The 14096-nt window shown below is 41.9% G+C and overlaps 1 protein-coding gene across 1 annotated transcript; it reads right to left on the bottom strand.

Moving 5' to 3' along the window:
• Window positions 1-859: 859 nt before the first annotated feature.
• batf2 (basic leucine zipper ATF-like transcription factor 2) lies at window positions 860-7690 on the bottom strand. Its single transcript, XM_026161708.2, has 3 exons — window positions 7382-7690; window positions 6218-6337; window positions 860-2347 (listed from the first exon to the last, which is right to left on the bottom strand). Exons 1-3 carry the CDS (start codon window positions 7448-7450, stop codon window positions 1283-1285), a joined length of 1254 nt encoding a protein of 417 aa, XP_026017493.2. The 5' UTR covers window positions 7451-7690; the 3' UTR covers window positions 860-1282.
• Between the last annotated feature and the right edge of the window lie 6406 nt (window positions 7691-14096).

Here is a 14096-nt window from a genome sequence, read left to right as displayed (position 1 = left end):
GCTAGCCCAACTTCAGTAACCCTACAAACGTCACTGCTGTTTCGTTTTCTGTCTTCATTTATGCTGGAAGTGATAACAAAGCTGTACGTTTTAATTTGTTTCCAAAACCCCGCAGTCAGGACATGCTATATTGTATTTAGATAGAAGCTAGCGAGCTAACTTCCTGCTAACTTCTAACTCCGTTAAATGTCATAAATTCCGTTTTCATGGATGCCTGGATGTTAAACTCAATTGTTACACCTGGTAGAGCAGAACGCTGATCATTTTATTAAAGATGAAAGACTTTAGACAGTTTTTCAACTCTCAGTAATGCCATAGTGATCGTTTGATATATGGACCTGCAGCGGAGTTTAGGCCCAGACACGGCTAGTGACGTCAGACTGAACAACCGGATTATTAGCTCTGATAGCTGGGATCACTACATTCTAATGCAACCTTGTAATAAAGCAGCCCTTCACAGTGGCTCACAGGGAATTTAGAAGGCCAGCGATCCCACTGTACTGTACCAATTTCATGAAAGTGGCTGATTTCACTTTAAGATTTAAATATCAATTAGCAGCAGTAGCAGAATATGTGCTGAGAATGTGTGTCTTCAATTAAGATTAAGGTACATAAATAAAAAGAAGAAGAAAGTGAGTAAGGATGTGTTGTTAACTTTGGCACTGCCCTGTGTTTGTATTGCAGCTTAGAAGGAAATTTATTCTGGTAACCTTTCCGTGAAGTTGCAAGGAAGTGAGAGGACCACTCCACCCAATCTAAAATTAAAAGTTACAAGTTTCACCATGTTGACTCAGTTTTACTATGTCTCCTTTTTCATGATTTAGGAAAGAGCGGTGCCTGCAAATGATTACTGACTGTGGAAAAAGACACTGGAATTTATTGCGTTCGTTCTTGAAATTAGAAATTTCTGCTCAAAGACCCTCAAAGTTCGGGAGGCATTTTTATGCCACTTACTAATAAGCGCAGACATAAAGATTACTTTAGTCTCAGAGAGGATGAGATAACCTGTGACGCTGGAGGTACAAATACATGAGAATCTAGTCAGCTACTGGTTGCATTCTGGAAACCGCAGGGTTCAGATTGACAATTTTTCTGTGACCAAACCAAATGGAAGCTCAATCATGAAATCGCTGCATTTTCGTAACAGAAAGCTCAATAAATAAGTAGCATCTGGTATGAATATGAAATATGACAGAAGACATTCAGTCTTTGGTTTGTTACTAGCTTGAGTCCAGAGGTCATCTCCTCACAACACATGAATCAAAATGACTTTTCTGTAGCGCTACTGGTTATTATTCCCACTTATGAGCCAGTCGAAAAAATCACAAAGTTCAAGTTCCTTTGAGGGAACCCCTGGTTGTGGCGCCAATGGCGGAGGTTCAGACGGAGCCCTATCGAAGCTGCTGGAGGTAGCTTGAGATATATCAAGTGGACCGGGGACAGTGAGCAGGGAGAGCAGAGACACACTGTTTGATGTATTGTCTTGATCATAACTCTGCTTTGAGGAAAAAGAAGGCATGGGTGATGGCTCCAAACCTGAAACGGCTGGAGCTAAAAGAGAAGGAGGAAGAGGATTTTGAAGAGGTGATGGTAAAAAAGTAGACGGTGAAACTGAACTGCTTGGGTTTCCACTAAAGCGACATGGAGGCATTTGGGGCACGCAACCCGGTGCTACTACACCCGCACTTCCAGCCTCTAAATGGGAATAAGGGGGTGTAGCGTCAGCTGTAGCATTTAGAAAAGATGTTTTCTCCTTAAAAAATCCGTCCACTGTGTAACCCATTTCACAGAGGGTGTCTTGCTCCAGCGTGGGCTGCGCAGCTGTGGAGAGCACACCGGAGGGAACGGGGTTTGAAATAAGACCGTCACAGATGGGTATACCATTTGTTGTGCTTGAGGTCATTATAGGTTCTTTGCTAAATAAAGAGTGCGGAGCTGTGTATGTGGTGAAAGATGCTGAATAGGGAACTGTCACTGGGCTGGAGGAAGAGGAAGAGGAGGAATTGAAGAGCTTAGGTGAAGAATGAGCAGAGGAGGCTAATGTTGTGTTAGCTGGAGGAGAGACACGGTTCCTTTTGACGCAGTCAAGGCTCTGAAGTCCCAGGCTGGAGGTCAGAGAGAAGGGGAGCGCAGAGGAAGCAGCCACGGTGGAGTCCGAGGCCTCGGCGATTCCGTGATGGTTGGAGCTGGTCTGACAGTCAGCTGAAGAAGAACCCGCAAGGCTGGAGGGGAGGCGGCAGTAAGGTTCGTGACGCTCCAGCGACGTCGTTAACAGGTGCAGCTCCTTTTTCAATGCAGCGATCTCCTTATGAAGAGCCGAGTTCGAGTGCTCAAGACTCTGGAGTTCCTGAGGAGACAGAGGGCAAAGGGGAATAGGAAGCGATTAAATAAGGGGGTGGGGGAAAAAAGACAAAGCGGAGGGATCAATAGTAAAGAAGAAAAGTCAGGTATATCTTTATTATCCCTAACTGAGGCGCTCACCAGCCATAAAAACTTATTACAGACATACATCAAAGGACAAACAATGAACGCAATCACATGCCACCCACATAATATCACACCAAGCCTGTGCTGCGCAGTAATAAAACGACACAGCGAAACAATCTTAATGACGCTCCTTTAAGGCTCCGAGAGTGTGCAGCAATAGAAAGCACAAGAGGCATGAAGTGTGGCCAACGCCAGAACCCCAAAGGAGAACTGAAATATTGCTCCTAAGTGACAGCGCTGCAAGATCAGCATGAAACGAGTGGGTAGGCGGTGGAGAGAGAACAAAAAGTGATTCCTTGCTGATAAGTGCAGACTAATGCATGGGACCAATTAGGAAAATTTTGAATTGAAATGTGGCAAAAAGCTTTCTCAATAAACGTGCCTTTTTGGAGCATTTACAACGGTTTTCTTTACATTTAGCGGTAAACTTAAAGCACTTTCGAGATGCTCTTCCTTTTTTTAGTGGTCATATATACATACTGTTACATTGGTGGCCATAGTTTCAAATACATACAACTAATGAACTCAGTCTTTAACAATAAAATTCACTGTTTTTGACTGTTTTTTTCTACTCTTGGATCTGCCGGGGATATGCCTAATATAGTCATCTCGGACAGACTGTGGCTGAAGCCCCATCACCTGCTGCTCAAACCTTCGAGTCGCAAAGAGCAGATAATAATAAGAAATCTGAGTCAGACCTCAGTAAGTTAGGCCTAGAGATCAGCTGATGACCCTCAGTAACCCCCGTTCACTATAGGGGGAAAATAAATGTATATTCCACGACCACCTCTTCGGCTTTGGCTGCTAGCAGAGTCTTCGGTAGTTTGCACAGAAGGCTCCAACTCCTGCAAACACTCGCTAGCTAACCACCAGCCGGCCGATAAACTTGAAACAGTGCGGCGTAAACAAGAAGCAAACAAGAACAAAGACCTTCAAAGTAAAAGTTGTACCTCATCTCTAAAACCAACACACGTTAAAAGGCACAACTTCTTGACGATGAAGGCAAAGGTTCTCTGTTTTTAGCTGAGGTCACACTTCTTCCCAAATTTCACTACTGCCACAGACAACTCAGCGTCTTCCATAAAAACTAGAGGCCATCTCTGACTAACCAAAGCAAACACAGGGTGATAACACTGACGAAAGGCAATTTCGCCTTAAGGCGATGCCTAAAGTGGGCCGGAACAATCCGGAGCAGCATTCCAGCTCATTCAGTAAAGTACAGAGTAGTTAAATGTGATTGGCAGATTTGACTAATGCATAATGACTAATGATTTCATTTGCAGCCTGCTTTCAGCTGACAGCATGGAGATATCTGCTTAGTTTCCAAAAAAAATGTAGTTCCTAAGAACAGAAGAAAAAGGAGGTCAGCATACAACAGCCTCAAAGATATGAGTGAACAGAGAACAGGAGAAGAAGATGATAAACTGTTTTCAAAGTTAAGAACTTTTCAGCAAGGGACATTTGATAAAATGGAAATCTTACTTGCAGTACTTGAATCTACACATGATTTACTGCTAATCATACTATTTTATCTATATATTGCAAAACTGTGAAGGTTGCATGAAAATAGTAGTCATTGTGGTGCAAGTTACGGTGGCAGAGCCTGCACACACACACACACACACACAAAATCTACTGTTGAGTTCAAAAATTAATATGCAGCTTGTCTCTAAGTGACTATTTTCACCCAGCAGTAAGGTTCCCACAGCTGCCAAATCCCACTTTAACCTCTACACAAAAGAAGAGCTTTTAAAGGAATGGGTGAAACCAGCAGCTACACCAGCCTTTTTGGAGCATTTACAACAGTTTTCTTTACATTTAGCGGTAAACTTAAAGCACTTTTGAGATGCTCTTCCTCTTTTTACTGGTCTTATATACATACTGTTACATTGGTGGCCATAGTTTCAAATACATACAACTAATGAACTCAGTCTTTAACAATAAAATTCACTGTTTTTGACTGTTTTTTTCTACTCTTGGATCTGCCGGGGATATGCCTAAGATTTAACTAAGGATTATTTTGAACTGTGACCCATTCAAATCTACTCTAATGAGCCGTCACTTCAGCACAGCTAACATTCGTCTACTTTTAACATTAAAGTGTAAACTTGACAGTTGCCCTGAAGAAGAGTCAGAGCTGTGCTATGCAGTTGTGAGTCACGGTCTCCGTCCCATTAAACTGTAAGCTGCTGACACAACTTTGAGTTTTTAACAAGTTCGAGTGGCTTGAGGCAACGACACTTCCCAGAACTTCAAGTGAAGCACACACACACGCAGCAGAACTGAAAGAGAAGGAAAGAGGGAAAGCGAAAGTGCGAGTTCCCGACACAAAAAAAGACACGCACACACATTCACACCCATTCATAAATTTGGTACACGCAGACATATTGAGCAGGTTACAACAGGTAGGATGTAATCTAAAAGGAAAATAGAGCTTAGTGGTAGTAAAAGAGCACGAGCTCGGGTGCAGCACAGCAAACCGGTGGTTTTGTTTTCTCTTTGTCAGAATGAGAGTAATTAAACACATTTATGAGCGTGAACCGACGGACGAATCAGATTAGTGACATGACAGGAGAACAAATGCTTCTTTTTACTGCACAGAAACCTGAATTTGTACAACTCAACCTGTTGGTTAAATAGGACTCTGTGGCTTAGGCTCATCCTCATGTCCACTCATACTTTTTTGGAATTGGAAATGGCAAATTTGTTTAAGATAGTATTAGGAAAAAAATTGACCTAGGCTAAAGAAAATTGTACAGAAATATATATACATATGAAGCATAATTATCAAATTATCAAATGAAACTGCAGATCTCATGTGATGGGAGAAATTTTAAAACTACGAGCCAAGTAATCTGGCTGGAATACAGAAGTGCAAAGTTTAGCAAGATAAGACAAGAGGAACCTATTAAAGGTCTCACAAACAACCAAAGCAGGTGACCAGCGAAGTGAACGCAACACAGGAAGCGTGCTAAGATGCGGCATTCCCACCGTGCTTAAAGATGCACATCAACAGATTAACTGTATGTACAACTGTGTGCCACTGCTTATCAAAATCACCAGCATATGACGATGCACAATAACTTAGTTCCATTTAGCTCTTCATGTAACTAGTAGCTAACATTATTTCAGTATTTTAGAGAACACCACCACCTGAATACTTTCTGCTTCAATGGATGGGTTTCAAATCACAGTAAGAAATCTTGAACACCACATTTTTACAATAACCCTTCATAACTGTAATGCATGTATGACCTTGAAACAGTTTTCAGGGCTACGTGCTGTTAGGCTTGTGTGTAAGCACGCGGTCATCAAAGATACTTTAGAAATCTGACTGAGTGCTCTGGGAAGCGTGTCCGTGTGTGCGGATGTGTACCCTGACCTGTGGAATTTGCACCCGCCCCCCAGGGGAGAAAAAAAAAGACAGGCAAGTACAGATTGAAAACAAATGCGTCTGTGTGTGTGCGTGTGTATATGTGTGTGTGGATGGCAGACAGGAAAGGGAGGGCTGATAGGGAGGGCAAAGCAGAGGGAGTGAAAGTCCTTCTCCTAAAGCAGGCTATTTACAAGAAACGCCTGCAAGCATGCTGCCAGATTACACAATACGCACGCGCGTGCACACGCACACATACACACACTGCTCATCAAACAGGCTGTGTGAGAAAAGGAGACAGAAAGTGACAGTCAGAGGATGACAATGCAAGGAAGCAGAGGGGGAAAGGAGTCAGACCTCATGAAGTTCATCTGCTCTCTCTGTCTGTTTTCTGCGGCTCTTCCTCGCTGCATCCCTGTTCTTCTCCCGTCTTTTTGGCCCTCTGGGTCCCATCTGTTGTCCCCCTCTTTCTCTCTCCTGCCAAAACAACAACAGAATTAAGGAGAAATATCTGGGGTTAATTAGACCGCACAGTGACACAGTGGGCGTTCAAGTATGCACTTCTATTTTGACTTTGGCTTTCTTCTTTTTAAAGGGCGTGTATCGATTTCATTTCGATACCGCGTTTTTGTTTTAAAGGTATAACATGACTTACAAGGTCATGAGACAAACCAATCACATGAGACAGTGCGTGTGGCCCTTCAAAATAAAGCGGGTCAATAATACGTGAAGTGCTTTGATGCAGCGCGTGATGCGAAGCAAAGGCGAGGGCTGACAAACCATATGACAAATAACAAGGAAGATTCTTTTTATTGCACACAATAATTCAGGTCTTTATTAGACTACACCTTCCATTCATTTCATGAGTTCAATTTTCACTCAGCACAGCTGTTGCTGACTGTTCTACAGGCAGTATATTCAATCTGTGTATACTTTGCAAACACACACACGATAACTGCAGTAAATAACCTGAGCCAGACGTGAACTGAGGGTTCAGGGCACCAGAGGTGGAAGACCAATACTCAGTTTAAAAACTAATAACAATAATGATAATTAAGGTACTAATAATTTAAATGAAATTTAAATAAATCACTTATTTTACAAACAGATCTGTTTGGAGGGCTTAAAGTGGATCTGAGTTGATAAATAGTGGTTTTAGAGGCAGTGGATGATGATTATAACTAGCATGACTAATAATTAATACTATATATTACTATATATTGCTGTATATTACTATACAATAATGATAATAATTATAACTTTAGCTTTAATAATATATCATTTTTATTTACAGTGTAAAAAGGAAAAAAGCCAGAGGTTCATTAATCAGAAGAGGATCTGACTCAATATAAACAGTGAATGGGTGTTATACCTGTTGTAGCCCATAATTATAACCAATATCGGTGTGAATTTCATATCACATAAGTTTACTCTTAGCATCAACAGCGTGAAAAGGTCCATAGGATGACCTGAATACGGGGATTTGATGATCGAGTCAAGAGACGAGAAAGAGGAACTTACCGATCCTGCAGTACTGCTGGGGCTGGCGGACTCGGACCCGGACCCGGAGTCCATGTATAACGGGGACATCTTGACCCACGCTCCTGCAGCAGACTGGCTCACCTGTCGGCTGGTCGCCTGCGGCAGCACGAGGCTTTCACCTGTCTTGGACCATGAGTGCAGCAGGGGAAGCCGTATCCATTCATACGCGATTATCGGGATATCAGGACAGAGCAGGAGTGCAGGTTACAGAGCAGGTAATGCTGGGACCTGTTGCCGTGCTACAGACTAACATCGGATGTGTTGCTTGGTGACTGTGTGGCGCTGACTGAGGCGCTCAGTCGCTTTATCTGATGACTTATGAGTTCAGCAGGTCTGGCAACAGATGATGCAACATGATGCTGCGGTTCTCTTTCTCTTTCGGTTTCTCTTTATTTTAAACTGACCCGTTGCCTTGCAAAGCTGGAGGGGGTGGGCGTGCTGCTTTCAGGTGCAGCATGTTAGTTTCACTCCCCACACGTGCTTACAAAGTGCATTCGATTTATCTCTCACACGCGCACATTGTTGTGCAGCTTCACGTCACGCAGTAAATCCGTGTTTTTCTGCTAACATCTCTGACATGTTAGCGTCACACTTTTAAGGTCCGGATTGTGAAAAGACCAACGTGTGAAATCCTAATTTCCGACAGCACGTGAATGCGTTATTTTAAATGGCTGGGGAAAGTTTCACAGGGGCAGGAAGCGCTCGGGTCTGCTGACCATATATAGACTAAGGTGTCTCCTTCCCCACGTGCAGGGAATTTCTAAAGCGGATTGCCAGGAAATTGCTGTCCAAGCCTCCAGAAACAAGCCAGCGCTTAGAAGAGTTCTCGGCAGAAAATGATGTAACTTTCCACAGAAACATTTGAGCTCTGATGGCTTCAGGTCTTCTAAGCCGAGAAGAAAATGGCTAACTCATGGGATTTTCAGAGATACCTGATCCAGCCTGTAGGCTGAAGGGTTTGTTTGTTTTGTCTGCATGTCATTGCACATGTGTATAGTGACAATAAAATGCATTCTATTCTATTTTCTTTCTCTCCTTTAAACTTAGCTTAATATTAGAAGCTGCCCTTATTTACTTTTTTACACTATTGTCTCAAATTTGAAATGTAACATTTTATCTCTGAGATGTCAAACATTTGGTCCGAGGACCAGACCAGACTCACCAAGGGATCCAATCCGGCTCACTGCAGGGCTTGAAGGGCTGGAAAGTTTAAAATACAACGCATCTGGGAAGTGTTCACAGCACTTCACTTGTTCTACTTTTTGCATTGTTACAGCCTTATTCCAAAATGAATACATTCATTTTTCTCACTTTGTAAATATGGGGTATTATGATTGGAAAAATTAATGTAATCCTTTTTTTTAGTGTAAGGCTGTAAAGTGACAAAATGTAGAACAAGACAAGTGCTCTAAATACATCCACTGTATGATATATTCGGTTTTTCCTAAAAAAAAACAAAAAAAAAACAAACCAAAAAACCCCCCAAATGCTGCTATTCCTGGTGTTAAAGAGTGAAAATGTTTTCCAGCTGAAGTGGTGAGGGAAAGTACCAACAAGGTAGGTGGTGTATCCTCTTGACAGGAAATTAGAAAGGGAAAGTTGGTGGCGAATTAAAGACATACGGGAAAGCATTTGAAGGAAGAGTCTAGAAAAAAAAAGAAAAAGACAAAAAAAAAGTGGGAAATGAACAAAGTGCAATGAAGAACTGAGAAGCTAAGTGTACAGCAAGAAAAAATGTTTAGAGTGCATTGAATTTGAGTCTCGGCAATAAAGGAAGGCGAAAATAACTTGTCAATTGGCTAGACAGAGATCGAGCTGGAACGGATGAGCAGCAGGTTGGGGTGATTAAGGATAGAGTTGGAAATGTGCTAATGAGTCAAGTCAGGGTGTTGACAAGTTGGAAGAAATACTTTTGAGGAACTGATGGGTGTAGAAAATGTAAGAGAGAGTAAGATGGGTGGAACATGGATAAGAAAGGATGAAGTGAGGGCAGCTATGAAGAGAATGAAGAGTGCAAAGGTGGTTCATCCAAATGACATACACAATCAAAGGTTTGGACACACCTTTCCATTTAATGGTTTTTCTTTATTTTTACTACTTTCTATATTGTAGATACATCAAATGTTATTAAGCAAGATATATGGAATTATGTAGCAAAGAAAACATTGATAAAAAGCTCTAAATATGTTTTATATTTTAGATTCTTGAAAGTAGCCACGCTTTTCTTTGTTGACAAATGTTTTTTCTATCACAGGTCTGCCTTGTCAGGGTTCATTTGTGGAATTTCTTGCCTTCTTAATGCGGGGTTGGGACCATCAGTTGTACTGTGCAGAAGTCAGGATGGTACACAGCTGACTGTCTTATTTGACAACTGTTAGAATTCATTTTACGGCAACCAATCGCATAAGTGAAACGATAGTCTGTAATTTCTTTAAGATCTGAATCTAAGTCAGTCAAAATTTGAATGTGTCCCAAAGTGGAGTTACAAAAACCATCAATCGCTCTGGTGAAACTGGCTCACACGAGGACCGCCCAGGAAAGGAAGACTAAGAGTCATCTCTGCTACTGAGGAAAAATTCATCTGAGTCAGCAGCCTCAGATTAGAGCCCAGATAAATGCCACACAGAGTTCCAGTAGCAGACACATCTCTACATCAAATGATCAGACTGCACGAATCAGGCCTTTATGGTCAAATAGCTGCTAAGAAACAACTCCAAAGAAAAGCAACAAGCAGAAGAGATTTGTTTGGGCGAGGATACAGAAGGATTCAATTCAATTCAATTCAATTTTATTTATATAGCGCCAAATCACAACAAAAGTCGCCTCAAGGCGCTTCATAGATAAAGAGAAAAACCCAACAATCATATGACCCCCTATGAGCAAGCACTTTGGCGACAGTGGGAAGGAAAAACTCCCTTTTAACAGGAAGAAACCTCCGGCAGAACCAGGCTCAGGGAGGGGCGGCCATCTGCTGCGACCGGTTGGGGTGAGAGAAGGAAGACAGGATAAAAGACATGCTGTGGAAGAGAGACAGAGGTTAATAACAGATATGATTCAATGCAGAGAGGTCTGTTAATACATAGTGAGTGAGAAAGGTGACTGAAAGGAAAAACTCAATGCATCATGGGAATCCCCGGCAGCCTACGTCTATTGCAGCATAACTAAGGGAGGATTCAGGGTCACCTGGTCCAGCCCTAACTATATGCTTTAGCAAAAAGGAAAGTTTTAAGCCTAATCTTGAAAGTAGAGATAGTGTCTGTCTCCTGAATCCAAACTGGAAGCTGGTTCCACAGAAGAGGGGCCTGAAAACTGAAGGCTCTGCCTCCCATCCTACTTTTAAATACTCTAGGAACAACAAGTAGGCCTGCAGAGCAAGAGCAAAGTGCTCTAATAGGGTGATATGGTACTACAAGGTCATTAAGATAAGATGGGGCCTGATTATTTCAGACCTTGTATGTGAGGAGCAGGATTTTGAATTCAATTCTGGACTTGAAGCCAATGAAGCGAAGCCAAAACAGGAGAAATATGCTCTCTCTTTCTAGTCCCTGTCAGGACTCTTGCTGCAGCATTTTGGATTAGCTGAAGGCTTTTCAGTGAGTTTTTTGGACATCCTGATAATAATGAATTACAGTCGTCCAGCCTGGAAGTAATAAATGCATGAACTAGTTTTTCAGCGTCACTCTGAGACAGGATATTTCTAATTTTAGAGATGTTGCGCAAATGGAAGAAAGCAGTCTTACATATTTGTTTAATATGTGCGTTGAAGGACATATCCTGGTCAAAAATGACTCCAAGGTTCCTCACCGTGTTACTGGAGGCCAAGGTAATGCCATCCAGAGTAAGAATCTGGTTAGATACCATATTTCTAAGATTTTCAGGGCCGAGTACAATAACCTCAGTTTTGTCTGAATTAAGAAGCAGAAAGTTAGCGGCCATCCAGGTCTTTATGTCTTTAAGACATTCCTGCAGTTTAACTAATTGGTGTGTGTTATCTGGCTTCATGGACAGATAGAGCTGGGTGTCATCTGCATAGCAGTGAAAATGTATGCTATGTCTTCTAATGATGCTGCCTAAGGGAAGCATGTATGATGTAAACAGAATTGGTCCTAGCACTGAACCCTGTGGAACTCAGAATCAGAATCAGAATCAGAATACTTTATTGATCCCTGGGGGAAATTATTTTTTGTTACAGTGCTCCATTTTAAACCAACATTAAGACAAGACAGACAATACGCTAACTAAGAATAGTACAATATATACATATATATACATACATACATACATAAGTCACTTATAAATAAATATTTGGAAAAGAAACGTGTAGTTGTAGCAGCAAACAGTGTGTTAAGTGGATGCGTTGTACTCCATAATTAACCTCAGTGTGTGAAGAGGACTCTCCATTTACATGTACAAATTGGAGTCTATTAGATAGATATGATACAAACCACTGCAGTGCAGTACCTGTAATACCTACAGCATGTTCTAATCGCTCTAATAGGATATTATGGTCAACAGTATCGAATGCTGCGCTAAGGTCTAGCAGGACAAGCACAGAGATGAGTCCACTGTCAGAGGCCATAAGAAGATCATTTGTAACCTTCACTAAAGCTGTTTCTGTGCTGTGATGAGCTCTGAAACCTGACTGAAACTCTTCAAATAAACCATTCCTCTGCAGATGATCAGTTAGCTGTTTGACAACTACTCTTTCAAGGATTTTTGATATGAAAGGAAGGTTGGAGATTGGCCTATAATTAGCTAAGACTGCTGGGTCTAGAGATGGCTTTTTGAGGTTTAACTACAGCTAGCTTGAAGGCCTGTGGTACATAGCCGATCATTAGAGATAGGTTGATCATATTTAAGATCGAAGAATTAATTAATGGCAGGACTTCTTTGAGCAGTTTTGTAGGAATGGGGTCTAAAAGGAATGAACATTAGACCGGTGGACATCTGTGCTTTGGTCTGATGAGTCCAAATTTGAGATGTTTGGTTCCACTTGCTGTTTCTTTGTGCAATACAGAAAAGGTGAATAGATGGTCTCTACGTTCATGGTTCCCACCGTGAAGCATGGAGAAGGAAGGTGAAGATGCTTTGCTGGTGACAATGTTGGGCATTTACTGAAAGCTGAAGGCACACTGAACCAGCATGGCTACCACAGCATCCTGCAGCAACATGCCATCCTATCGGGTTTGCCTTTAGTTGGACCATCATTTATTTCTCAACAGGACAATGACCCCAAAACACACCTTCAGGCTGTGTAAGGGCTATTTGACCAAGAAGCAGAGTGATGGAGGTCTGCACCAGATGGCCTGGCTTCCACAGTCACCTGACCTAAACCCAATGGATGGTTTGGGATGAGATGGACCTCAGAGTGAAGGCAAAAGGCAAAAAAGTGCTCAGCATCTCTGGGAACTTCTTCAAGACTGTTAGAAAACCATTTCAGGTGACGACTTCATGAAGCTCATAGAGACAATGCCAAGAGTGTGCAAAGCAGTAATCAAAGCAAGGGGATGCTATTTTGAAAAACATGTTTTGAGTTATTTCACACTTTTGTGTTCACTACACAAGTTGATGCCTTCAGTGAGAATCTACAATGTAAATAGTCATGAAAATAAAGAAAAAAGATTAAATGAGAAGGTGTCCAAACTTTTGACTAGTAATGTACATGTGGAGAAGTGTAGCTACTGATTTAGAAGAAAATGGTAATGTGCAAAGCTGTAGTAACTACAGAGAGATAAAGCTGATGAGCCATACCATAAAGCTACAGGAAAGATGTGCTGAAGAGTTGCTGAAGCTAGGTTAAGAACAGAGGTGACGATCAGTGAGCAGCAGTATGGAGAGTAAGAGCACTACAGAGGTGTTGTTTGCTTTGACAGTGTTGATGGAGGAGTTTAGAGAAGGTCAGAAGGAGTTGCACTGTGTTCTTAAGGATCGAGAGAAAATATAGGATAGGTCAGACGAGAGGAACAGTGGTGCTGTATCAGGAAGTCAGGAGGGTGGTGCAGGACATGTATGAGGACAGTGAGCCAGGGGATAGGATTACCATCTTTCCCCTTCTTGTTTGCAGTGATGATGGGCAGGTTGACAGATGAGGAGCCAGAAGTCTCCAGCAACTCTTATGTTTGCACATGACATTATAATCTGTAATGAAAGCAGGGAGCAGGTGGCGGTATGCTCTGGAGAGAAATGGTAAATGGCCTGTATTTGTATAGCGCTTTTACTAGTCCCTAAGGACCCCAAAGCGCTTTACACAACCAGTCATCCACCCATTCACACGCTGGTGATGGCAAGCTACATTGTAGTCACAGCCACCCTGGGGCGCACTGACATAGGCGAGGCTGCCGGACACTGGTGCCACCGGGGCCAGAGAAGAGTAATTAAAGTCAGTAGTGAAAGTGAAAACTGTTCTAAAATAAGCTGACTGCTTAGGAACGCTGCAGAAGTACAGAGTGTGAAAAACAGCATCACTATCAATCACAAATATCCACAAAAAAATCTTGATTTTCACCATCTTGTGAAGGCACCGCTGCAGAAGTATTTGCATACAATGACATTTGACCACATCCACACCAGCTCCCTGTGAGGGAGAGCTATTTATAATAATATGTTTTACTTAATGTAAATAGATTAAATGAGTTATTTTAGACCAATTATTGTTAGAAATGTCACATCTTATTTAAATATATTATGTTTTCTC

The sequence above is a fragment of the Astatotilapia calliptera genome, chromosome 3, assembly GCF_964374335.1.
Source record: "Astatotilapia calliptera chromosome 3, fAstCal68.1, whole genome shotgun sequence".
Taxonomy (NCBI): Eukaryota; Metazoa; Chordata; class Actinopteri; order Cichliformes; family Cichlidae; genus Astatotilapia; species Astatotilapia calliptera.
This window is presented reverse-complemented; position numbering and strand designations above follow the sequence as displayed.